Source organism: Lagenorhynchus albirostris, chromosome 6, assembly GCF_949774975.1.
Source record: "Lagenorhynchus albirostris chromosome 6, mLagAlb1.1, whole genome shotgun sequence".
Lineage (NCBI taxonomy): Eukaryota > Metazoa > Chordata > Mammalia > Artiodactyla > Delphinidae > Lagenorhynchus > Lagenorhynchus albirostris.
The window spans coordinates 7446046-7473276 of NC_083100.1; the positions used below are offsets into that span (position 1 = coordinate 7446046).

The following is a 27231-nucleotide window of genomic DNA, read 5'->3' on the forward strand; positions in this document are numbered from 1 at the left end:
TAATTTAATGGCAGGTCTAGAAGACAGCATTTATAGCTATTCCGGGACTCTCCAACAAAAAGCTTTTCCTGGATGCACAGACATTCATAATACTGATCACGCTCAGTTGACAGCTCTGGCTTGTACACGTGGTCACGACGCCCTTTGTACAGCAGAGGAGAGCACGACAGGGTGCCCGGGAGGCATCTGGACAGCACACAGAAAAAGGAAAGGCTGAACTCCCCCAACAGAACCCCATTAAAAAAAAAGTTTGTCTATTACAAAGTCACGTTTTCCATTTTTTCCGCTTTATAAAGTCAGCGATGCTGGAGGGTGTCTAGCGGAATCCGTCCTCCAGGAATGAGTGCAAAAGGGGAGCACGAGGCTCAGGGACGTCCCCTCAGTGAGCAGATGGAAGGGCCAGCCGGAGACCTCCCATCCGTTTCAGACAAACACACACATACAGAAAAGGATTATTGCCAGCTTGTGTACTTTCACAATGTGATTTTTGTATTTCGAAAGCTTGAATTGTCCCTGAAAGAAAAAAAATGGGAGAAAAGAGAGCATTCAATACACAGGTCATCTCTAGGCAACACACACACACACACACACACACACACACACACACACACACACACACACACACACACACACGGGGAAACCTGGCCTCGGCAGCTCTCGGGCCCTCCTGACACCCCAGGACCTTCCTTCCTTGCTCATCTAATGCCAACACAGCAACCTGCCTCCCGAGTCCCTTCAGCCACTTGGACTCAACTGGTTGCAATTACAAGAGGTCAGAAACAACCCAAACGCGTGTGAACAGGGGACTAAATATTAAAGGGATACTGTGCAGCTTAAAAAAAATGAAAGGAAAAGAAACTCTCTACTAATATAGAAAGATCGCCAAGAGAAACTGAAAACGTTAAGGTGCAGAACAGTGCGTGGACTTGATATGCTGCCTCCTGTGTGAGTGAGGAAATAAGGCTCATATCTGCCTCAAGGAAGTCATACGTAATAAAACGCTGTTACCTGGGGCAGTGTGGTGGCAGGGGGGACACTGGAAGCTGGGCAGATGGAGAAAGAGTGGGACGCAAACCTCTTTCTCTCTTACACACAAACACACACTCACGCACATGCATTTTTTTTAAAAAATTGAACGACAGATTGTATTACATATTCAAAAAAATCAACCAAAAATCCCTTGGTTCAAAACTTATAGCTGCTTATGAAAGGATATTCTAAGAGGTGAAACCTGAGTACACTTTACTTTAGAAACTTAGCACGTGCACACACGCGTGCGTGTGTGTGTGTGTGTGTGTGTGTGTGTAACAGATCTTGTGATGTCTTCTTAGTTGCCTCCTACTGGATGCAGACAGGTTCGGCCGCCCACTAGTGCCTCTCCTGTTCCACCCTAGAAATCCAACAACACCTTAGCAGTTCGCGTCGCCATTTTAATCCCCAATCTCAGGGCTGGAAGGGGCTTTAGCGGTCACTGCATCTACTGCTCTGGCCCAGTGCTTCAGACTTAAACTCGTCTGAAATTTTGAGACAGAAAAATTCTCATTAACCTGATTTTGGAATGATTTCTTCCATTTAATTTTAATGGAACATTCTAGAAGCTTTGGTTTTAACTGACCTGTCTTAAAATTGCTACAATTGATTGGGTATCTGGCAATTGGTCCAGAATGAATTAATACTGACGAAGGAATATGCAGTTTTCTCCTGCTGCTGGCTAACAGATTCTCCTCCACGATGGTGGCAGGCTGACAGTAACTCACAGCCCTCACTACACAGACAGTAACTGCAGACAAGCACACAGAGAGGGAAACTGGATGGAGCTGGCGTGGGTGAACTCTGGCTGGGAAGAAACTGATGTTATCTCAAAAGCCCACTGGTATTTTTGTAACTGACATACATGACCATGCAGCTCAATGATCAATGCTATTGAGAATTTCAATGATTTCCATCTAAGGAGTTGAAGACTGAACACAAAGAGAACTTAGTGGGGTAATCATCTTTTTAAAGGGCCTTTCAAAAGGGCAGACCCCACTGAGGGGCCGCAAGAAGCTAACAAAGAATAAGAATGCATCTGATCATAAGACAGAGAAAAGCAGGCGTTAACTGAGGTGTGCTATTTGAGTCCCCTTAGGGACGCTGTGCTGTGACAGTCTGCACAACGGAGGACACCTCTAATAACAAAGAAGTGGTTAGGAAGAAGGATTTGCTGCTTCCTTCTTCCCCTTTGATGCCATCTCTGTCCCTACAGATCAACTGGATCACAAAAGTCAACCAGCAGGGAGACTAGAAAGCCAGGGGTGCGGGAAGGTAGAGTCAGAGAATCTTCTGACTGTGGGAGAATTATCTGTCTTATCTGGAGTAAGAGAGATGGCAGGCAAATATCTGGACTCAGCCCTTTCTGCTGTTTAGTGATGTAAAGAAGAGAATCTTTAGGATTAATCATCACCATACGCAGGCCACCTACGTTCTGGAGAACTCCCGCACTGTGCTGGGGCTGGGCCAGAACAAACCCTCCCGGTGGCAGGTAAGCTGAAGGGCTCTATAGCACCTTCCCACTAAGATACGTAATATTGATTCTAATTCTGTTGCCACAGATCTCTTCATAGTCAGAAATCTCTAAGAAGTCAGAATCATTCTAAGGTTTATTTGTAAAATGGAAATGGGGAGTGACAGAGTAACAGAGCCAGAAGAATCCAGCTGAGTTTTTCCAAAAAGAGTCTAGTCTGATATAAAGAAAAACAAAGAGCAATGAGGGTGGGCAACAGGCTCCTGACAATGACAGGCTGAAGCAGGCGGGTGGCAGCTGGCGGCTCAGGTCCAGCCTTTCTAAAAAAAAAAAAAAGTGGGTTGAGAAGAGCTTGGTGCCAAATTTAGTCTGAGGAATGTGTTCACCTCAAACCAGCTGGGAACTAATCCTCAGTTATGTCCCTCACCCCAGGCTGCAGGGCACAGAGAGATTAGGAGAAAGAGAGAAGGTAGACAGGAAGTGGCAGAGGCCACAATCAATTTTTCTTTTTTTCTTTTTCTTTTTAAAAGATGGGCTTCTCTTCTTTTAAAAGCAAACTAAAATTTAGACAATCTAGACTGAGCTCCGGAAAGCTAGACCCTCCAAGCACCTAGCAATGTGCAGACTATTGGGAAGGTTTTTGGGTTTGGGTTTGTTCAATGGCTTTCAATGATGTAACAGATCATTTAGAAGGAAATGATAACATCTTTACATCATGGTCTTCAGGGAATCATTCTCTGGCTATCCAGCTGTCCGGCCCAGGCCAGCTCTGGCTTCCTCCTCTCTCCCTCCCTGCAAAGCAAACAAAATTGCAAACCCCCTAGGTTTACTAGGGCAAACTTCAATCTCTCATCTCTACCGAGTGACCACATCAAGTTCATTCTCCATCAAGAGAGATCACTGCTTCTGTGCATGTCAGCCTAGACATGCAGGGACCCGGAATCTACCCCACCCCCCAACCGCCCCAAACCAGCAGCTAACTGGGACTTCTACTGAAGCCATGGTTAAAAGGGCAATGTTTATTTGTAATGGTAATAGAGGTCAAATGACATACTCCTAAAATATTAGCAGCCACATGTAACGTCACAAAACATCAGATAAATTGAGGAAAAGTATTTGTGGTTCAAGAATTATTTAAATAGCAGTTTTTAATTTCTTCATAGATAGTGATCTACTTGGAAGGGAGGAGAGGGAGGGAGGACAAGAAGGCTAAAGTTTGGGGCCTCTAAAACGGCAGCTCAAACCACCACAAGCTGGGTATGCGCATCTCCCTGGAACACCCCTTTTACCACTTACAAGGTTAAATCAATAAAGGTGAAATATGAAGTCTTTCTCAAGTCTGTTAGGACAATGAAGTGAGTTGGGTTTTTTGTTTAGACTCTAATACTCCTCTCATTCTCCCAAGTCTGTGCTTCAAGGAGAACACCTAACCCATGAATGCTCCCTTCAATCTGCCCTATAAAAAAGATATTGGGGGGGGGGCAACAAAAAGAACAAAGAGACTACAAAACAGCAATTATGCAACTTACGCAACTATATGACTTTTCAAAGCAATTCAAAGATCTTTTCCTGGGGAGTTTAGTGTTAGCTGAGAGGAGAGGGAATAATTTTACGTCTTCCATTCTGTCTATTCCAGTTTCATTTTAAAGCTTTTTTTTTTATGGAACCTAAGATGCTGTTGAATTTTAAAGGCACCACCATTAAGAGGTAAATGCTGCCAATTAAACTACGACAAAAACCTTTCTTATCACATTCACTGTAAGCACCCCAATTTTAGGGACATTAAAAGCAAAAGAAAAGGAACCTTAGAATTAACTATGGTAGTGCTGTTACAACACGTCCACTATAGCACCAGAGGCCTCTGGGAATGTAACTGGTTTATTTTGAGTATCTGCTGCTTTCCAGCCTACACATCAATGTATCAGTATTAGAGCTGATACATGGTTTTCATCCATCTCAGAATTCTATATTGACTATACAGAGAAACTCTTTAAATTGCAATTTTGAAAATCTAATGTTATCATCTAGAAGCTGAATTTATAATAAAGGAATTAAACTATTGAAAAAACAGATATGAGTGGCATGAGTGTATAGGAATTCTGGGACTGTTTATTACTCAGACCCCTGGCCACCCGCTTCTGTCCCTCACAGTGTCATGCCATCTCTTTAGCCCATTTGAGGAATGTAGGTCTCCTTTTCCTGAAAAAGCCTCCCTTCCTTCCCGGGAGAGGGGAGTTCTGAAGCAGCTACTACAGCTGACATGTTCTTTTCCATTTTAGAAATTCTCCATTTCTTAGGGATGGGTTTGGGGCGGGGACAGTTACTGTCCAGGAATGTGCTCTTGGGTCAGGCACGTGGAGATACCGTCCTTTTATCCATTCCTCTCATCCAGAGTAAATTTACCCAATTCAACTCCTTCTGCTAAAGATACAGACATGGACTTGGAACTCCCTTAACTGAAATACAAATATTCTTAAAGTGAATGCTTCAGTTGACCCAGCCTTCGATATCCTAGGGTCTCTCTCTGCCAGCAAACACGTGGTGGTCTAGCCACAATACAACCTGGAACTGTGCCTCCCACACAGCCCTGACATCTACCCCCAGTTCACTTTAAACGCTGAAACTCAGAAGTTCCATCACTTGTTTCCTCACAACTGACAAATACCACCAGCAAACGAGACATACCTCTCACCTAACCCATACTGTGGCCTGTGGAACTGTCCTATTAGTCACAGGACACTGTCAGATGGCTTAAAAATGGCCACGTCCAGGCAAAAGAAAATGGATCTCTGGGCCATTTCTAATCATGGAATGTTGGCATCCAAAGACACCAGAGACATGTCAGTCCGTGGAAACTCATTTTCCAAATCAGAAACAGAAGTGTAGTGAGGCTCATCGACCTGCCCAGGGCTTCACCAGGAGACATGTGACCCAGGCAGGGTAAGTCAGTGGCTTTGGACTCAGTGGTTTCCTCTGAGACTGTGGCATCAGTCCATGAGGAGGGGCTGAAGCAGGCTCGATGCTGGCAGAGGCAAGCCTGGGGACAAGTGGGGAGAGGGCATCCCCTTGGGAAGAGGGTCCTACGGTTGAGAGGTATGTCACAAGGTTACAGAGAAGGTAGACAAGGCCCTACCCTGAGTGTGAGAGACAGAGGGGGAGCGTCCGATCAGCGGCCGCTGCTGTTCACCAGGCCATGAAACTCCTCCCAGGCCCTGGCAAACCAGAGACAAAAAACACAATAGTACATTCAGATCAAAGGCTTTTTAACAAAGAGAGAACAGACAAGATAAACCCACACCCCATTTCAGATACCCTCAAGGTCAAGTGGAGCCCACCGATACCTGGAAGCACAGCAGTGAGGTTCCCCTCCTAGAGTTTCCTCTCAGCTTAGCGGGGTGGCCGGCACCTTTCAGGGGCAGCTGGCTCGTCTCCTGGCTAAGTCTGGCCCTTACTACTCCCTAGAGGATTTGCACGTTCTTCTAGCCACTCCTTCAACAAGTCTACAGGGGAGACCAGTGAGGTCAGAGCTAAGCTCACCCACCATGGGAGACACCTCCAATTCACTGAGGCGAAGGGCAGCCGTGCTTTCTGCCTTGGGGACGTGAGGACAGGTGGCAGAAACTATCTTTCTTCATCAGGCCTCACCCTGACGGTAAAGGCAGGTACCCAACAGCATTACAATGTCCAAAGACGCAATGAGGAAATTACACCACTTCATCTGCTTTCGTATTTCCAACCTTCTGACCCTTCTAAACTCAGACCCAAATTCTTATCAGGTTACGTGTTTCTGATAATACCCAAGTAACTATTATCTTAAAATTAAGTTGTATTATGTCACAGCAGCTCAAAATTTCCAAGGGCCAATGCTCAACACAACGTTAATGCTTATTAACTTAATTTAGAAATTGGAGTTAGAAAGGGATAAGAAATGTGACTGAGGGTAGAGTCTCTTGGAATGATGCTCCACAAACACCAGGGCCTTGGTGACTGCTGGCCAAAAACCAGGAGAAAGCTAGATCCCCTGTGTATCTGGAAGCCCTAACGCACCTCAAGTTTTCTGAGAGGAGCTTATGTCCTTCCTGTTTGCCTTAACCATTTTTCAGCCACTTAGGGACAAAGTGTCAGGTAACTTCCCTGGGAATTATATATAAAATGGGTAATTTGGTGCCTTTAAATCTAAAACTCCTTACTGTCAATTATTCCATTCTTGGTTTAAAGGGGTGATATACCCATGGTGACAACATATAGGGTTTAATGTGCTAAATTATTAGCTCACTGCAGGTTTAATATTACGACCACTAAAATATATTTTATCAGTAGGTCTCCTACAGATAGCTTTTCTTTTTTTAAATAGGAAGGGATTAAATACAGAGACCTGGCACAACAAATTCATTCTTCCAGGCAATATTCACATCAGTTTCATTAGTATTTCCCTCTTGTAAACAGCAGCATTTATAAGTTAATGATGTATCTCTCGGAATAAGAGATTGATCTGAAGTTAATGGTTTCTTCAGAGAGAGTACTGCCAAAATACTGATACAGGTACGTTAACTGAAGGAAAATGGAAGAGCACCCAATAAGCATGCCAGTCTTTATCAATTCACAAACTCAGTTTCCACAGAAAGATATCTGCTTCACAGCTCCTTCTGGAGAGATGGTAACGTGATGAACTTTGAGAGTCCACGAGTGATGTCAGAAGGTCATTTCACTCTTCACAAATGGAGATAAGGAGAAAGCAAACTCTGACGCTTGGGCAACGACCCAGGAAACCCCTCTCTTGCTCTAAAGGTGAGACTTAAATTCTATTTAAGCAATTTAGGTGTCAACAAGAAATTACATGGCTGTGTTGAAGCTTCACCTCATTTATCCTTTTGTTTCCAGAAAGCCCTACACTAGTCCAAACAGAAGTTCTGTGTCAAGAACCTTCAGAAATATGGATGTCAGAGTCCCCTCTAATCCAGTTTAGTATTAAACTGCCCTCCCATTTTCTTCAGCAGTATTTTCTTCATATGTAAAAACTTCAACATGAAGAATGTGGGCAAAGAAGTTTCCTCATATAGAGTCAGTGGAGATAAGATAGCTGGTCAGAGTCACTGGTACAATCGCTGGTTCTCACAGGCCAATGCTTGACTAAGAGGCAAATCAAACGCCTAAAACTAGGTGCGAATGTTCTAGCTATTTTCCATCTGGCATCCCAGGCATACTAGTAATATTAAAACTTGTTTCTTTTAAAGGTAAAGAAAGAACAAGTTAAATGTTAAAACTGTCATGTAAATTGAATTTCTTAAAAACATATTCTTTTTTAAATTACCGTGAGATTAATATAGCCTGCAGGGCATTCTAAACAGATTCAAATGACAGGATAACCAGGAGTCCTTTAAAGACCACCTTTTGCCAGCTCACTTACCAGAAAGCAAACTCTGAGAGCAGAGATCTCATTTCTGTGTAACTCTGTACTTGACCCTACTCTGGCCCAAATCTCAGTTCACAGCCTTGCACTCAGCTGGCCCTCATACTCATGGACGAACTTGGCCTCCTGCTAGTCTGGGCTTTACCTTGAACATCAGCATGGGGGAACATTTCACAAATGCAAAGTCCAGCAATTATGCTGGTATGACCCAGTGCCACCTGGCTCTGATTTAGCCATGGCAAGAGAAGGGATGGTTGGTTCTTGCCTACGAAGTTCAATGTTTAAATACAATGAAATCTAGATGTGGTGAAGTCCCCGTGATTCAACCCATTTCTCCTCTAGAATAAATGAATAAAGAGAAGTCACCTACCCTCAGCTCTCTCTGCAGAGGGGCCTGGTCAGTCTTCCCAACACTGTGGCCCACTGAGTGCAGCTGGCCCTGTCTTCCCTCTCCCATTCCAGGCCAGAGGCACGAAGGGACTCAAGAGACTACTCCAAAGAGAAATTTCCTCACAAGAGGCACTGCTGCTCTATATGGCTCTGCGCCCCAAGTCTTATCCTGTGGTTCCGTGATTCTGGGTTGCAAGTCTGGCTGTGTTATGAGATTGTCCTCAAAGTGGCGGATACAGTGAATCACTTGATGCCTGCAAGGACCCAAATCTCTGAAATCTCAGCTATGATTGGCCTCATCAGAAAGAGCCACACCCCTGAGCTAACACTCAACTGAACCAGTTTCACAGTGGGACCCACGCACTCTTAAGGGGCTAACTGTTGGCAATAAGCAAGGGTACGAGGCAGCAGGCAGCATCCCCTCTGCAGCAAAGCAGCTCGTCACGCCCTGTGCACAGCATCAGCCTCTCGGGAGTGCAGGAGGAAAAGGCCACAAGCAGTGTGATCAGGGGAAGCCTGGGAAAACCAGATAGTTGAAAAAGGACACCGGAGACTGGACTGAAACAGAGCAAGGTGGAGGTACGCTTGACTGAGAAATCTAACCCACCCCTAAAGAATTCCCCTCACCATTTCCAGGAGCCCTAATCTCCAGAGCAGCTGGGAGAGAACTGCGGCTCTTTCCTCCTCATTTCCCCGAATTCTCAAGTCCAAGCAGCTCCAGTTCCTTGGCTCAAACAGAGCCACACCTGTGGGAGAGCCACAAGGAGCAGAGCAAAGCAGAACAGTTCCGGTTTCTGCTCAGATGTGGCAAGGATCACAGGGGTCTCACGGTCAGTTTGGTGCTTTCTCATCAACTCTTACTTTGGAAGGTGACATCAAGCTCATCCCCTGGACCAGTTACATTAGCTGAAATTAACGTCAATACATGTAACATTATAGTGGAAGGCAAGAGGGAAAGGGCCATAGAAGGTAATTCTTTGACAAACGCTGAAAACAGAACAGGCATTTCCATACATCAACAAGTCTCCATCTTCTAGGTCCTTCACCCAATTTGGGGTACGTAACAGAAAAAAGCAACACCACCACACCTCCAGGAGGCTGAGCCCAAGGCGCTCCAGTCCCAGTGTGTGTTCTGTGGGATCCCAGGCCACGTGGAGCCCGATGGTCAGTGAAGATGGTATAGCTCAGGGCGCTGCCGCCATAATGGAAGCGCACAGCCACTCTGGCAAACTCCAAGTTACGCCCACAGCCACCTTCACACGCGCGATCAGGCAACCTGGCCTAGTGCGGGCAAGTGTTTCACTTCTGGTTTTGGTGGTAGCTCCTCAGAAAGCCTAAAGTAACGTAAGGCTTGCTGAAATTCTACATGCAGGTTAGGGGCCTGAAGGCCGAGCTGCAGCACATACATGCCAAGCCACGAAGCACATGAGGGGCTGGTATGTGCTGTGTGTGGTCAGATGCCCTAAGGAGCACACTCAAGCAGGACAAAGACATCTCCCCACCCCAGGTCCTGATGCACAACAACCCTGGGGACTGGGAGGAAGGGAAGGGCTAGAACCTTGAGACCGTGCAAGCAGGGCGAGCTCAAAGAGGAAGATGATCTGGCTCTAAGGGGACAGCAGAAGGGAGAAGGCTGGCAAAGAGCTTGTGGCTTGGGCGGCTTTAGCACAGTGAGTAAACCCCATTAACACAAAGCAAGAAGCTCTATACGTACAGCCGCACACAGACGGAAGCAGGGCTTTACCTCCAAGCAAGAGATTTCTTTGAAGTAAGACATACAAAGTCAGCAAAGCAAAGGCCAAGGATCCCCCTTTCCAACCGTACGGACTTTCAAGCTGAATTCTAAGTCAGAAATCACTCTGTTCTGGTCATTGGCATGACTAGATGGAAACTAAAATTCAAATACCAAAAAAATGGGGTCTCATTTTGAGAGCTAGATATCACCTCATTATGTCGGACCTCAGCAGAACTGGAACAAAATACCATGTGACGTTATACAATGGGCTTATGGAAATGAGGCTGCGTTCCCCGGATGGCCCTCCGCGGAGAAGTCTGTGCCATTCCTTAATATGGTGACAGTCAGTCTGAAAGGCCACTTCTTTGATGCACCATAAAGAGCAAGAGCATGAGACAAGCTAGTTTAGCACCATTTATTAAGTGATCTCAGCTGTTGTTGTAGCTGCTGCGTGTCAGCCTGTTCTTAAAACATAAAATGCTCTTCCGGTTCCTCTTGTCCGGGACAGAAGGGTCTTCCAGGTAGCGCGCCAACAGAGCAAGAGACTCCGACGATGCCAGCTTCAGTGACGGTGCCATCCAGAGAGGGAGAGGGTCACGGCACATTCAACCGCGGCTTCCAGAGGTTTTGAAAAAGGAGCCTTTGGGGGCCCAGCCTGCCTGGCATTCTAGTGAAAGTGCAAAATGTTGGCACATTGGGAGAGAAAGAGAGGGAGACGCGAGGAAAAGTAGCATCTAGGTATCAAGGAGGGCTTTCTGGTCCCTGCAGCTGCAGGGCTGGAGTACTAGGCAGGCCTCTGGATAAGGCAGCAAGCAGCAGGCTAAGGCAATAAGCCCCAAGGCTCTCCTAGACTCTAAGGACTTGTACGTGTTTCTACAAAAGTCAGGAAGAACTGCTTCAGGGTATTAGAGCGGGAGAACAGTGGAGAGGGGAGAGCTGAAAAATACCTCTTTCCCTTTCCTATCCAGGTGAAAAGGTTGCTTCTGGGGGGGATGGGGGTGGAGAGCATTTGGGAACCTTAAATGTAAGAGTCCTAGAAAAGGTAGGTGTGGGTCTCTCCAGCCTAGACTGAGTCTGGCTGGAGGGCAGAAACTACCTGTATTCCAGAACAAAGAATAGGAAAAATCTGCCTAGAGAAAAACAATGCTGACCCGGGGACTGCCAAGGCAAGCAATCAGGGTCATGGCTAGCTAATAACTGTTGGTGGCGACAATGAGCCACACCCAGCCATGTGATACAGAACACCTCCTATGGCAGCATTCCAAATTAAAAACTGGCGCTTAGCTAGTTTAAGCCAGTTCCACCCACAATACGATCTGTAAATTCAGGGGAAAAAGATTCCCAAATGGTCTGCCTGCTGAACACCATGGCTGGGCTCATTACTAGTAATGTTTTTAATAAGCAGGATGATGATATTATTACTAATGATGACGATGAGAGCAATAATACTTGGCCCTGTAAGAGCATTCTCCATCTGAGGACCTTCAATTACAAAGATTAAATCAGCCTCAAACAACCCTGTTGGGTAAAGCGTTATTATCCATTTTACCGATGGGGAAACTGAAGCAGAGTGGCAGAGAGACTTTTCAAAGGCACACACTGATATTAGAGTCAAAGGAGAGAACTAAACCTCCAAGTCCTGACTCCTAGTTGGCTCGCTCTCCCTCCAGTTGTGAGGAAAATCTAACAGCCACTCCCCACAACGTTTTCATAATAACCTGGATTTATTTATGACATTCAATCACTGAAGGAGCAACCCTAGCCAGTGATTCTCATTTGTGGACGTCCAGCTCCACTTCCTTGAGTCTTAGGTAGACTGCAAAGCTAATTTCCCCTTTGGCATCCATGCTCCCCTTAGATTCTACTCCCACAAACACGCTACTCTGCTTCCTCTACGAGTTCAGCTCTACACACAAGGAAATGGAGTCATCACTCCTGATACGAAGTCGATTTCCCAGGACAAAGAAAACAGACTGAAGCTAACAGGTTAAAAAGACATGCAAAAGTGGAGTCAGGGGCAGACAGGGAGGAGGGCCTTACTGTTCAGTGAAATTATCTTAAAAATCAGCAAGAAAAAGAAGAGCACTTTGTCTTTCATTCTACGACAGTGGTTAGTGCATGAAAGACAAGACAGCCTGTGTGAATAAAGCAAGCCCAGGCAGTGCAACTGGGATTCTGCAGAAGGGCTCTCTCTCATAAAAAGCACCCCACAGTGTAGGTGGACAGGGAACCTTGCCAGCAAAGAACTGCTACAGGTGGCCAGAAGCACTAGGGGAAGACTGGTCTGTCCCTTCTCCTGAAGTCAGTCTCTGTACGACCACATTCCTCTGGGCCCAACTAAGGACCTACTTTTGCTAAACTTAGGGACACGCCCCCCGCAAGCCCCCACAACACATACTTGATGCTGTCGGTGTGGGTTTTGTACTCCATAATGGTGTTGGGAGGTAGGTTAAGCACTCGCCGAAGCGTATCCCGGATGCGGGCTGTGGTGGCTTGGTCGCTGGCAGTCTTATTCCATATTGAAATAATGTCCTCCTACAGGAGGAACGACAGAAGGAATCATCAAAGCAAATCGGAGGCAGTGAGAAGAGTAAAGGCAACATGAGGAGCAGACCTGCCCGTGGGGTGGCTTACCTGAAACCGGACAGAGACCACAGCCCCACAGATCTCCTCCCCAACCATGAACTGTTCCCCCAACATGGCCAGGATGAGATTCTCCCAGCAACGGGATGCCAAGCCCTTCCGCAGCCGAATAATCCACTTGCCACCATTTTTATTCGCATCATCCTGTGAAAAGAGAGAAAGCATTTAAAGTTAAAATATGGTTTCACAGCTCTTTTGCTTTAGGGCCAACGATCCCTTGATCACTAAGAAGTCTTGTTGCTTCCCAATTACTCATCTCTATAGGAAAAAATGGCCAAACGGACCCTTTAAAAATAATCCTCTCTTGGGAATTCCCTGGCGGTCCAGTGGTTAGGGCTTGGCACTTTCACTGCCGGGGCCCCAGGTTTGATCCCTGGTGGGGGAACTAAGATCCCGCAAGCCGCGGCGTAGCCAAAATGATAATATACGCCAAAATGATAATAATAATCATCATCATCCTTTTTCAGAACTACATCAAAATGAAATGTCAGATTTCAAACAGATTTCCTTACTTCATTCGCCAGAAGTTTATCAAGAGTTACCACGTCCCAAATACAGACATGAAGCCACAGTCTCTACCTAGATCCAGTCTAGTGAAGAAGATAGACAAGAAAATTAATTCCAGCAGTACAGTTTGACAAGTACTGCTGTAACACAGATATGCATAGGAAGTTCAGAAAGAACATGACAGAAACACCCAGGAAGAGGAAACCATTTAAGCCGGGTCTTGAGGGACACAGGAGTTAGCCAGGTAAAGCAGGTGAAGGGCTCTGCCGGCATTGGGAAGAACACGGCAGTGTGCAAACTCTGATTGTGAGACAGAGATGCAAAGAGGAAGGTCTAGCTACAGTGAAGGGAGGACTTAGAGATGATGGGTGACAAGTCCTGAAAGGTAATTAGGTGCAAGATCGTGTGTGCGATGGAGAGCTGCATAAGATTTTTAACTGGGGTATGTGTGGGTGATCCCGTTTGTCTTCTAGAAAAACACCCTGGCATCAGAATAGAGAAGATGGGTTACAGCAAAGAGATCATAGAGCTCAGCTCTGGGTCTCCAGTTGCTGCCCATAAGCTTATTTTTACTCACTTTAATCATATGTACCCTATGGTAATATATTACACACACACAAAACCAGTTCTATGGGAAGAGTAATTTTTAAAAATCCTTTAATGTTGTTATAATACCATTTTAGTGATAAAACAATCTTTGAAAACCATCCACACAGACAAACAATGGAATCAGTGCCTTTTCCTAGAGGTCCCATTTCCAACGGACCAAATAGTGACGCAGCTTTCAGAGAAGACTTTAAAATACTTCTTTAGAATTAAAATAAATTTTTAAAAATTTTTTGGCAGCACCGTAAGGCATGCAGGATCTTTGTTGCCCGACCAGGGATCGAACCTGCACCCCCTGCAGTGGAAGCGCACAGTCTTAACCACTGGACTGCCAGGAAGTCCCGAGAAAACTATAAAATACTTTTAATTTTGACATGGCTTTAAAAAAAAATTTAAAAATTAAAAAAAAAAACAAACCAAACAAACAAAAAACCCCTAAAACAAAAAACTTGCTCAGAAGAGCAGTCTGAGGCTTTCAGTCCTCACCTCCCACATGGGTTTAATTCCTTCTTTGAAGAGATGGAAGTCACTGTGGCCTGTCAGGTCCCCGGGACGTACCATGTGGCTGTAAAACCTCCAGAACTGCTCCACCTGCAGTGAGAAGACAGCAGAGTGAAAAGATGTTTCTTGTGCTTCTTTGAATGAATGTGAGATTTATTTAAGAGAAGAGCATAAACACGGAAGACACTCTGCTAGAGGCTCTAATTTCTGGAGGTTAGGTTTTCATTTGGGGGACTGTGTGGGAAGGAAGGCATGTTAGAGGAAAGCATACTGTATATTTTGATAAAAGAATAATGTAATATTGTTGATACAAGAATAAACTCTTTAGGTGAGAAATGCCAGCCTCAGCTAGGAGCCTTAGTTGGTCAATGTCAATACATACTCTCCTGCAGAAATCACAGGATAATCATCACATGGTGTAAGAGGACCTTGTTTTTACACAATAAAAACCACTTAAGTCTTGAGACAGATTAAATGCCACATAACCTCAGTCTGAATGTATTTCTTTAGAACCAAATCACTTAAAAAAAAAAAAGTATTATTAACTGTGTGAGTTAACTAGTCATTGTGCTGTACATTACACGCTCATGACTTATATTTATAACTGCACTTTTTTTTTTTTTTTTTGCGGTACGAGGGCCTCTCACTGCTGTGGCCTCTCCCGTTGTGGAGCACAGGCTCCAGATGCGCAGGCTCAGAGGCCATGGCTCACGGGCCCAGCCGCTCCGCGGCATGTGGGATCTTCCCGGACCGGGGCATGAACCCGCGTCCCCTGTATCGACAGGCGGACTCTCAACCACTGTGCCACCAGGGAAGCCCTGTAACTGCACTTCTTTTTTTTTTTTTTTTTTTTGCGTTATGTGGGCCTCTCACTGTTGTGGCCTCTCCCGCTGCGGAGCACGGGCTCTAGGCGCGCAGGCTCAGCGGCCAAGGCCCACGGGCCCAGCGCATGTGGGATCCTCCCGGACCGGGGCACGAACCCGTGTCCCCTGCATCGGCAGGCGGACTCCCAACCACTGCGCCACCAGGGAAGCCCAAACTGCACTTCTTGATCGAAGATGTTAACCATCAAGTATAGCATTAGCTACAATGAAATACATTTTATTTGTTTAGTTACTGAGCATTAAGTGACAGAATCAACCACATGCACTACTCCATACCATGGTGCCCTTGCTAAGGCCAGGACGGTCCAAAAACCAAGCAGGACTTAGCCTCTCACTTAGGGTTTAAGTCCCTTTTCTTAGCTAGAGATTTTCTCTTTGCTCCTCCTTCACAGTCCTGTTAGAAAATCAGACATATTTCTCTATAAAATGTATGCTTATTTATATTCAGCATGCCATTTCTGTTTCTCTCACTAGTGATTTGATAGGAGAGATTACTTCCCTATTCCTCTGCAATTCATGGAGAATAGCTACAAAGTACTGGCCAGTGAAGTGCACACTTTAGGAGGAAAGAGAAAATGTGGAACAGTCTGAAGAAACAGTTGGTATTTGCCAAGACACTGCTGGCTCTAAATTAAACATGAAGCAAGACTCCATAATGCGCAGCTGAAAATGGGTACCAAGCAGACAGAGACTCAGGTCATACTCCCAGATATGGATAGCAACTGAGGAGAAACAGACCTCAGACTGTGTGAAATGGCTGTGCCTTCCATTCCTCTAGAGAGCAGGAACACGGGAAATGTCTCAGGCTACAAAGAAATTAGGAATGAATGCCATCTGTAGGACTTCAATGCAGTGTTTCATCTCAGCCACTGCCATGCTTAATTACACGCAGTGATTTGGGACAGTGAGTGGTCATATGCATACAATGAGCAATAATCTTTTCCGACCCTAACACAGTGCAAAGAAATGAAGTATGCCTACTAGAAACCATGGCTCATTGTGAATCAGGACTTGAGGGGGTGCTGGGGACAAAGTACACCAACCATTCTCAATCCTCCAATTGAGCATTGCTTTATTAACCGTTTGGTCTCCACCAATCTTAAAGCCATCCTATATAATCTTATAGCCAGAATCCTATATCCAAACCATAAGAGAGATGAAATAGTAAGCAGATCGAGAAATAGTATTAAACTTTTATCTTTTTTCCTTCTCTTAAGGCAATTTTCATTTTTGGAACTCCCAACTGAAACCAAAAAATAAACATTTAGACTCAGAATACGAAGTGCAGAAAAGACCTCAGAAATCATCTCAACTACCTTCTTCATTTTATAATTGAGGAAACGGTTTCAGAACTCGCCCTAGCCCACAAAGTCAAGCAGTAGAACAGATGGCACTTGTGATCCCCACGTCCAATGCTTACCTTGAAGTTACCTTAACTTCAAGAACTTTTTAAATGTTGTCAAACACTAGGATTGAGGACAAATGGGAAATACTGCTTTGGCATCACTGGTTTTACAATGTAATTATTTCTTTGTGAGGAAGTTAATATTGTGAGGCATTTCCCAATGCCTTGAATTACATGACATTGGTGAGTATAAAGAAGCATTAACCCAAGATGATGCTGATGACAAACTGTTCAACTCAGCATACACGCCCAAAGAAAAGAAAACAAAAACCCTCCTTGAGCAAGTTGGGTAAATTCATATATACCTTTCTTAAGAGGGAAAGAAAAATGCTAGAATAGTTATAATTATGCTAAAATAACTGAACAAATTCCTGAACGAAAACTTCCTCCCCAGTTCAGTTTCTTCTCTGATCCTCTGAGTGCTTAACCAGTTGTTTACAACATAATGGCTGCCATTTAACCTGTAATGTCTAGCAAGCCATCAAAATTTCTGTGGATTCAGGAATGTTAAGGACTACGTGGATATTTTTAAGTTTAATTCTACTGTTTTCTCTGCCAAGAATTCCTTCCTCTTCTTATCACATGTTCAAATTCTTTAAATTCAATCTCAAACCCATCTCCTCCCAAAGAGGCTTTCTCCAAGCTGAAATTAATTCCTTCCCTCTGCACTCCAAGTGCACTCTAGCCATGCCTTTCTTACAGCACTTCCCACTGCCTCCCTGTACTGGAAATTCCTGGGCATGTCTTATTTCCCTAAGGGCAAGGTTTTTTATTCATTTTAGAACCCTATTAGTGCCTTGAATTCATTCAACATTTCTTGAACCAAATATGTACCAGTGCGCAAGCTATTTTTAATAATTCAAAAGCCTAAATTTACTGGTGGTAAGAGAGCACAGGCCAACTAAAACAAGATCTTTGCTTTTGGCTGAAATTATATCAACTCAGCATAGTAATCAGATGATCTGATTATCAGTTATATATGCATATCTGATTAATAATAAACAGATAAATATAGCTGCTTCTAGTAAACAAACATTTTAAAAAACTGGAGCCTCTTGGCATGCATTTTGGTATATGGAAGAGTAAAAGAATATAGGCTTTGGAAGGTGGTTTTTACAGCCTACCCAACTTGAGTTTCAATACTGGTTCCTTCACTTAAGTAAATTATCACAGACTTGAGACTTCAGATCAGATACTTAACCAAGCCTCATTTTTCTTATTTGTAAAATATGGATAACATCACTGACCTCATAGGGCTATCATAACGATCGAAGGAAATCACACGAAGTGCCTATTATTGTGTCCTTCCTCTTTACTAATTTATTGTAAAATTTATTTTCTATTATAGTTTTCTTTTCCAGTGTCTGCATTTTAAACAGGACAAATACCTCAATAATTTCAAGAAAATAACAAATCCTGCATTTGATTCGGCCCAGAGATTGACTGTACTGCACCTACAAAATATATAATAATCTTCACTGAATAAGACTGGTTTTAGTTGCAGACAGCTTCTCAGGGTACACAACTCTAGCTACCTGTGAGGGAGATAAGACAGAGTGTGGGCTCTCTGTACTGACAGTACCCACAAAAAATAGACTTCCTTTTCTTTCTGAACACAGAAAAAAGATGCTACTTTATGCATAATCACTAACATATCCGGAACCCTAATGGGAGATTATTAAACACAAAAACTCTAATTTTATTCTCAACTTTATTGTCAAGCTTCATGAGAACAGACACCACGTACTATAAAATTTTGTATCCCTCATGACACTTTGTGCACAGTAAGGACTCAATAAATATCTACTTAAACAAGCCTGTATTTCTGTATTGTCCCCTTCTGACCAGTTCCACAATTCACATACTTACTGATACTGACGTATGTCACCTATGGACGTGTAATGAGAAATCTAAGAACGAGCCAATTTGACTTCAGAGACTCAGGTCAGTCAACTAAGGAAACCAGAATCCTAAGTATGTTACCAGGAGGGTATATATACACAACGATGTAAACACAGGCATGAATGTACTACCAAGGCTCGCTACATTAAACCACCCAGTACTCACAGAGGCAAAGGTGCCAATCTGTTTGATATTCTGTTCGTAGCTCTGTGAGCTGGTGGGACGGCCAGGGGTTCTCCTGGAGTACCAGAAAGTGTAGTTATACTGCAGGGGGTGCTCTGCTGGCCCAGGGACAACAGCCTGTGAATTAAAGAAGGTGTGTTAATCTGGGCATTTTTCACATGCTCTGAGACTGAGAAAACATTTTACAGTGTCACCCCTTACCACCTCCACACTTAAAAAGGATACATCCTCAATTACCTACAGTGGGCTCAAGATTCTGCTGACACAGTAAGTTAGTGGTTAACTGATTCTAAGTTCCTGTTAACATTTTCTCTGGTCTTAATGCTTTCGTAACTTTCTAATTCCTATCATAGATATTTATGTTTGTATCTTATCTCAACATATTCCCAGGCCAAGTCGGCCTCCTCTATGACACCCTATCACTTACTGGCTAATGACGCTGGGCAAGTTGCTTAACCAGTCTGTGCCTCAGCTGCTTATCTGCAAAGTGGGGAAAATAATAACCACCTCCTCATGGGGCTGCTGAGAGGATCAAATTAATTAACAGAGGTAAAGTGCTTAGCACCATGCCTGGCACAGAGTAAGTACTCAATAAATGACAGCTACTAGTATTACTGGTACTGTTAAGTGTAAACTCCTTCATCCACAGTCTCATTCACCTTTGTGTCCTCTTAGCACCTAAAATGCCTGCATCTGGAAGGTACTCAATATTGTGGGATAAATCAGCTCACACTATTACTAACTAAACAGTCAAAAATTCTAAGTGATGTGCAGGATTTGAAATACTGAGGAGCAGCTTCTGAAGCAATTAACATCCTTGTTAAACTCCAGGGTTTATCTCCCCTACCTCAGGCTAGGAGAATGTTGGAAAGCAAGGCAGCATCTCAAGATCGTGTGGCAAGGGAAAAGTTCTAAGTCCCAAAATGAACTCCAGTGATTCAACAACCTTTTTTGAGAACAAAATCAGATATTACAAAACAGGATGCCATCAAGTTAATCTGCATCTTCCAGATTTCCCAAGATAACCAAGTCTCAAGTCCAAAGGCAACCACATCTATGCAGCACAAAACTCACCTTCCTCTTGCTGCTGCTCTGACTCCTGTCTCGTTCCGTTTTTTCCTTCTCACCATCTTTCTGTGTGCTGTTTTCTTCATTCTGATCGTGGTCCCCACTGTCGTCATCTTTCAATCTAAATGGAAAGGCAAAACAACGTTACTCCATGACTGAGCTGATTCCTGCTTATCTAACAAAGCCACCAGGTCAAATGAACTACCAGGAAACCAACCCCAAGTCACTTAAAGATACAGGCAATGACGTGCACATGAGATGAGAGACGGCAAAGAATGCAGAGTGGCAATTAGGAGGATTAAACAAAAATGAAACTGCCCATCAGCTAACTTGTGAATTCCAGAAAGCTCCACATTCTAGTTTTCTAAAAGGCTGTGCAAAGAAGCGAGAGGTAAACGGTGAAAGGGATTGTTTTCTTTGCCAAAAATAGTCAATAATGAGAAGAATTTCTGGATTAAATAACTGCTTTGGCATTTCAAATGAAGCTAAAAAACTTACTTTTCTTTCTTGCCACTTCTTCTAACCATCTTTCCTACCCCTCCCCATTGCTACTGCTTTAGTTTAGGCCGTCTTCCCCTGTCATCTCAATTACATCGCCACCAGCATATTCCTTCTAAATGCAAATCTAATCATTTAACTTCCATGCTTAAAACTCTCAACTGTCCCTTGCCCTTTCATGTCCACCATGCAGGATAAAGTACAATGAAACATAAGATCCTCTAGAATCTGACTCCTGTCAACTGGCATCCTCCTTCCCTCCTCCCACCTCCCCAAGCAACCTATATTCCCACATCTGTGTTATTTGCAAACACTACCCCCTCAGCCTAAGGTACCATTCCTCCCACATCTGTTTTTCCTACTAGAGGGGGCCCTTAGAAGTGTCTTATTAATCTTTGTATCTTCAGCATCTAGGACAAGAAGATGCTGCCCTAACATGTAGCACCAGAAGATGCTGAATTGATGTTAAATGAAAAGAAAAAGAAAAGAAAGGAACGTCTTCTTGCCTTTTAAGTCAAATGTACTTTAGGTGCCACCCTTTCAGAAGCAGTGAAACCACCCTAAGTGTTGTGTAGTGGTTTGCTATGATTTCAAATCCACTTATTTATGACTTAAATGAAGATATTTTAATCCACCTGCTTATGACAAAGACAAAAAAAAAGTTGTTTTTAGAAGTAAAGTTGTTTTAATAAAAGAATGAAGTGTGTTAGGATGTCATCTCATCTGCTGTCATTGTTAACCACTAGCAGCTCACTTGCCGAGTGGCACCGCTGGGGCCTTATCAATAGGAACAAATAAAGAAGGAACTACAGTGAGGGGACACTTAGACTATAAATACTGAGAGTTGTGTGAGGAATATCCAAGCGTCTCTGTCCGGGCAAAGCTATCCTTTGCTGATCCTGCTCTCTGAAGATCTCAAGCCACTCACTCCTGGTTGGCAGTGATGTTAAACCCTGCAGCAGTCTCAGGAAAAGAAGGGACATTAGTTCCTCCTGTGGTCGAGGTGACTCCTTTAGCAGTGGTGACAAACCATGTAGCGGCCCCACAGAGATCAGCCTGCCCGTCAACACCAGTGCTGTAGTTTCCTAGCGATGTGCTCCAGCAACAAGTGACTTTTATTTTTGAGCTGGCAGCTGGACTTCAGCTGCTGGTTGGCAAAGCCATCTCATCCAGTACCAATTCATATAAAGGTACAACTGAACTAAATCTGGACTTTATTCATCTTCCCTTGCGTGGAACAACAGTGTGATTAACCTATCATTGGTCTGGAGTATGGTATGTTATTTCTTTATTAACTTAATAAGGGGCATCTGCATGCTACTGGCTTATGAAATTACTGTAATTCCCACAATGAATCTGTGGTAAATAAACTACTGGCAAAGAAAACCTGTCTCTGAGCATAATTTGCCACCCCCCAAAACACAATACTAAGGCTTTCAGTGAACCTAAAGTTCACTAGATACAGACAAAAAGATAAATGGAAGGTGAATTCACAAAGATAGTAAGAATGCTGTTTAGTCTAGAGCTGGACCATTAACTTCCAGATCTTTTCTGAAATCACTTTTCCGGCCGTATCCAGTCAAATGGAATCTGGCAATTCTCAGGGAAGGTACTAGAAGTGGTCAAATTGTAACTCAGATACAGGAATACCTCAGAGATATTGTGGGTTTGGTTCCGCAATAAAGCAAATATCACAATAAATTGAGTCATGCAAATTATTTGGTTTCTCAGTGCATATGAAAGTTATGTTTTCACTGTACTGTAGTCTATTAAGAGGGCAATAGCATTATGTCTTTAAAAAGTATGTATCTTAATTTAAAAATACTTTATTGTGAAAAAATGCTAACCATCACTAATTACACAGGGTTGCAATAAACCTTCCATTTGTAAAAAAAAAAAAAAGAAAAAGAAAATAAGCGGTATTTGCAAAGTGCAGTAAAATGAGAGGTATGCCTGTATTACCTTATAGATGCAGAAACATGCTGCTAAGTTTTTTGCACTGTTTTTCTTTTTGCCCATGAATCCCCAGTGCCTACCCCATAAAAAGTGCTCAAATGTTAAAATGGATGGGCTAGGCATGGGCTGGGGTGCCTGCTCTGCCCACTTCACAGCCCTAGCTGTAGGATATACTCCCGAGATCGTGCATGGTGCCATGACTGTCCCCAACCCCACCCTGGCCAAGACATGACTGTGAAGGAAGGGCACCAGACTAAAGGGTGGCTCAGCCTGGCCAATAAACGATGCCTCAGGGGCTCGCTCAAAATTATGAGCCAATTCCTCCCTCAGCTTTTCATCCAGGAGATGAAAGATCATATGGATTCAGGAACTAGGGAGTCATATGAGTCTCATACAAGAAAAGCCATGAGGGAATAAAGACAACAAGCAAGAGCACAGAAAGTCAGTAGGGGCAAAGGGAATGAGCAGATGAGCAGAGAGTGGAAAGGAGAATGGTTCTGTCTGTGATGCTGCCATCTCTTTGGCTTGGTTCACCCTCCCTGGACTCCTGGGAGACCTAATGGTGCTTACAATGCCCCTTCCCCTTCATTAAACTTGAGCTGGTCTGGTTTCCTTTTCAAGAGGAACCTGTCTAGCATGCAAGTCCCACAACATTTACAAGCATACTGTGTGTTTAACAATACCTATGGAGGGCTTCCCTGGTGGTGCAGTGGTTAAGAGTCCGCCTGCCCATGCAGGCAACACGGGTTTGAGCCCTGGTCCGGGGGGATCCCACATGCCGCGGAGCAGCTGGGCCCGTGCGCCACAACTACTGAGCCTGCGCTCTAGAGCCCGCGGGTCACAACTACTGAGCCCGTGTGCCACAACTACTGAGCCTGTGTGCCTGGAGCCCGTGCTCTGCAGCAAGAGAAGCCGCCACCATGGGGGGCCCGCGCACCGCAACAGGGAGTGGCCCCCGCTCCCTGCAACTAGAGAAGGCCCACGCTCAGCAATGAAGACCCAACACAGCCAAAAATAAAATAAAACAAAAAATAAGAACACCTATGGAATACCCGACACGCAGTCTGACCTCAGCATGGTGCAACCAACTCCTTTCCCTCCAGTGGTCAGCCTACTTGCAGTCCCCAACCTCAGCCCTCTGTTGTGTTCATCACCTGGTCTCTGCTCAGAGAGCTCCTCTTCCCCTACTTAACTTGTCCTTCAGGATTCAGACTAAGGACACTTTCTCTCTTTTTTAAAAATATTTATTTATTTATATTTTGGCTGCATTTGGTCTCCGTTGCTACCCACAGGCTTTCTCTAGTTGCAGCGAGCGGGGGCTACTCTTCGTCGCGGAGCGTGGGCTTCTCATTGCGGTGGCTTCTCTTGTTGCGGAGCACGAGCTCTAGGCGCACGGGCTTCAGTAGTTGTGGCTCACAGGCTCTAGAGCGCAGGCTCAGTAGTTGTGGGGCATGGGCTTAGTTGCTCCGTGGCATGTGGGACCTTCCGGGACCAGGGCTCAAACCTGTGTCCCCTGCATTGGCAGGCAGATTCTTAACCACTGAGCCACCATGGAAGTCCAGGACCACTTTCTCTTGAAAATATTTTCTGATCTCTCTCTAGGCTGAGTTGGGATTCCCTCTTCTGAACATCCCCATATAAATGTTTGTACTTGTCCCAGCTGTACTGTCATGGCCGGTTTTTTGTCTCCTGATTAGGAACATTTCATGAGTTTTTTAAAAATTGCTCAGGCCCAAGAGAGCTCCTAATTCTCTTCTTTAGGGCATACCACAGGGACTCACATCATTTCTCTCTTCTCAGTTCCCAACTCCCCACTATATCCTTTGGGGTCCTTTCCCTTCAATCTTGGTTAAAGAGGGGCACAGTCACCTCAGCATCTTACATTTTTCTAGCCCCAAGCGAAGCATATAAATGCCTTTCTTTTTAGTGCTTTTGCTGCTAACCACTAGGAAACAGAAAAATAACAAAAATAATTATGCCAGAGAAGAAACAATGCTACTGTGATCCCTGGACCCCACCTCCCGACTCCCTTCTAAGATAGTAAATGGAAACCCTAATGGACCTTCATCTTATGCTGTCATTTCTTGAGGGTGGAGCTAAGCAACCACTCTGCTCTCTGAGCCTACACTTAAGGCAAGGCATTCGCACCCTGTCTTCTGGAGGCTACTCTTACCAGCCTGAAGCTGGATGTGAAGCAAAGATACAATCCAGACAGAAAAATCACTGCTCAATACACTTAGGCAGGCAATTAGCATCTGAAGCTGTCCAGGCTGAGTGGCACCTAATTAGCTCACCAAGCTTCTGCCCAGGTATGTCCTCATACTCTAACTAGACGATTCACTGCGGTAGGAACTTGGTCTAATTCATCCTTACATGTCCAGCATCAGGCAGTGGCAGAAAGCAAACACGTTTAATGAATGGATTTCTAAGATCAAAGCAATACGAGGCAGACTAGGATGAATGTCGAATAAGTGGTTCGGACAATAATTAAGAATGGGCCAAGGCTAAGAAAAAAGAATAGGGACAAAATCAAATATGGCATCTAGATTTGAAAACCAAGCTCAACACCGTAGGGACTGAAGTATAGTGAAAGCATCTTAGGCTTTTACATATGAATAGGATCAATGGCAATGGCAGCTAATGACTTGATGGGGGGGGTGGGGTGGCGGCTATTAGTTTAGGTCCATAGAAGGCCACACAGAAAAGGAGACTAGAGCTCCTCTTCAATCTGAGCCCGTCAGATTAGACTACAGTACTCAACTCCAGGCACTGGACTTTTAGGACTCTGGCAAACTGGAACATGTCCTTAGAAGCCATGTGGTGAAGAATGCAGAGACCAAATATGCAGCCGTGGTCTAAAAACTGCACACTTTTTTGCATGAAAAACAAAGGCAACAAAAACAAAACTAAGGGCTGGAGTGCTGTCTTCAATTGCTAATTTCGAATGAAAGACAGCTTTGTTTTTTTCCTGCATAGCTAGAAGACAGATGTTCAGTATAATGAATAGTTAACAATTAGAACTAATTAAAAATGGCCCAGGTTAATTTTCGTCAAGATGTGCTTGAACAAATGTTAAACAACAAACCCGGGTTCGAATCTCACCATATGGCCCTTCCCGTTGCTGTGGGCAAGTTATTTAATCTCATAGTCTCATTTTCCTTATCTGTAAAAGGAGGTAACATGACCCCCTTACAGGGTTGTTAGAATTAGTAGAAATAATATGTGAAAAATAGCGAAATGCCCGTGGAAGCCATTACTGCCACGTTTAAATTAGCTACTGCGAACCTCCAAATGATCTGGGTAGGGCTGGGCCAGATTACGCATAAAGTACCTCCTTAAAGTGAAATTTTGATTTCTTCAGTTCGGCGGAGAAGGAGGTACAGGGTTGGCAGAAAGCTCCTCTGAGGCAGGACTTAGATCTGAAGTTAGGAGTTGCAGGGCTTACGACTGGGCGGGAGCAAACTCCCAAAGACTTTTTTCAAGTAGCAGAGCCCTCTCAGCAACCAGGAAGCTTCCTGAGGAGCTGCCAGGAATGCGGGAGTCCAGGACCTTGGAATTTGCATACCAGCACTCAAGGTACTGGAAAAACCCCAATTTCCCATGGGCAACAGTGGGTCACAACCTAAACTAATAGTAATTCCACTTTACATTTATATCTTAAATGTAGTACTTTATATCTTAAAAAGATACTTTATATCTTAAAGTACCTTTAAGCATCGCCGAATGTGATTTGATCCTTATCACACTCACTAAGGCAACAGAGCACTAACAACTAATGCGGTTTGGGTAACAGAGGCTCAGAGACTGGGTAACTTTTCTAATGTCAAATAACTGGTAACTGGTGGATCTGAGACTGGAAATCTAGGTCTTCGGAAAAGAAGACAGATTTACTGGACTACTAGAAGAAAGCCAAAACATAATCTACCTCCAGATTCAATCGCTGCAGGGAAATATGCAAAAATACTTTGTATTTCCTTTCTGCACCTCCCAATTGTTTGATGCTGGAACTAGAAATCAAACAGATAGGGTACATACAGAACTGCAGGAGGAGGCAATAACAAGTATACCCGTTGGGCAAGAAACTGAGCAGCTCTTGGAGAGTGTGTTGGAAGAGGGGAAAAGGAGGGGGAAGAGAACGGAAGCAGGAAGGAGTCTCGGGAAGATGAGAATTCCGTAACTGAACAGCCACTGCGCTGAGCGCTGCAGCCACGTTACCTCATTGCATCTTCGCAACTCTACGACATGGGCTCTGTTACCGTCCGCACCTTGCGAATGAGAAAACTGAGACTCTGGAGAGATGACCTGCCTAGGCCAGAGGGAGTGTGTGAGAAAAGCTGGGCGCAGAAGCAGAGCAGCCAGGCTGCGGAAACACCTAAACCTCCGGTCTCCGCCCGTCCACGCAGCTGGCAACCCGCACCCGCCCGGCAGGGTGTCCGAAAATCTCCTTCCAGGCGGCACGGCCACCTCCTCCCGCCCGGACCCCGCACTTCGCTTTGGGTCCATATGACCCTGGGGTCCCTGAGACCCCTGCATCCCTCCTCCCCAAGCCCCTCCTTCCCGCCGGCCGCCCAGGCCCGGCCGGCCCGCAGCCCTAACCAGGAAGGAAGGCCGGTGCCGCAGTTTGCGCCGCCGGCGGTCCCGGCGGGGGCGGACGCGAGGAACGGTTGGGGGAAGGGGCCTCGGGAGGCGGCCACGCGCCACTCACGCGTCGAACTTGTTGTTCATCCTCTCGCCGCCGCCGTCACCACTGCCTCACGGAGTGACTTCCGCTCCGCCAGGTCCTTCCGCCTAGGGTCCGACCACTTCCGGTTGCGCGGGGCGCAGCGGAACGTCGGCGAGCTGGCCGGGAAGGGGGCGGGTACGCCAGGACGCAGTAGTCGGGCGGTTGCGCTGAGCTGCTCAGGTTCGGTGGCCACGCGGGCTGCGGGCCTCGGCTCTGTCCCTGTTCTTGCCCGCCGCCCGCCCGCCCTGCCCAGGGGAGCGCGTGCTGACCCCCTCCCGCGGCTGGCTCCGAGAAAGACAGCTCCGAGTAGCTGACGG

The 27231-nt window shown here is 45.0% G+C and overlaps 1 protein-coding gene across 6 annotated transcripts; it reads right to left on the reverse strand.

Moving 5' to 3' along the window:
• On the reverse strand, positions 1-27030 carry EIF4E2 (eukaryotic translation initiation factor 4E family member 2). 6 transcript variants are annotated; one of them, XM_060151843.1, is made up of 8 exons: positions 26897-27030; positions 19744-19858; positions 18652-18786; positions 14281-14385; positions 12673-12825; positions 12437-12573; positions 5637-5715; positions 1-513 (listed from the first exon to the last, which is right to left on the reverse strand). In XM_060151843.1, exons 1-7 carry the CDS (start codon positions 26914-26916, stop codon positions 5670-5672), a joined length of 711 nt encoding a protein of 236 aa, XP_060007826.1. In that variant the 5' UTR covers positions 26917-27030; the 3' UTR covers positions 1-513; positions 5637-5669. The 6 variants fall into 6 exon arrangements, with proteins under 6 accessions (XP_060007826.1, XP_060007827.1, XP_060007823.1 ...); XM_060151840.1 differs by lacking the exons at positions 1-513; positions 5637-5715 and adding exons at positions 10440-10705; positions 26407-26493 and having other exon boundaries at positions 26897-26922; XM_060151841.1 differs by lacking the exons at positions 1-513; positions 5637-5715; positions 26897-27030 and adding exons at positions 10440-10705; positions 26407-26493; positions 26788-26803.
• Positions 27031-27231: the final 201 nt, after the last annotated feature.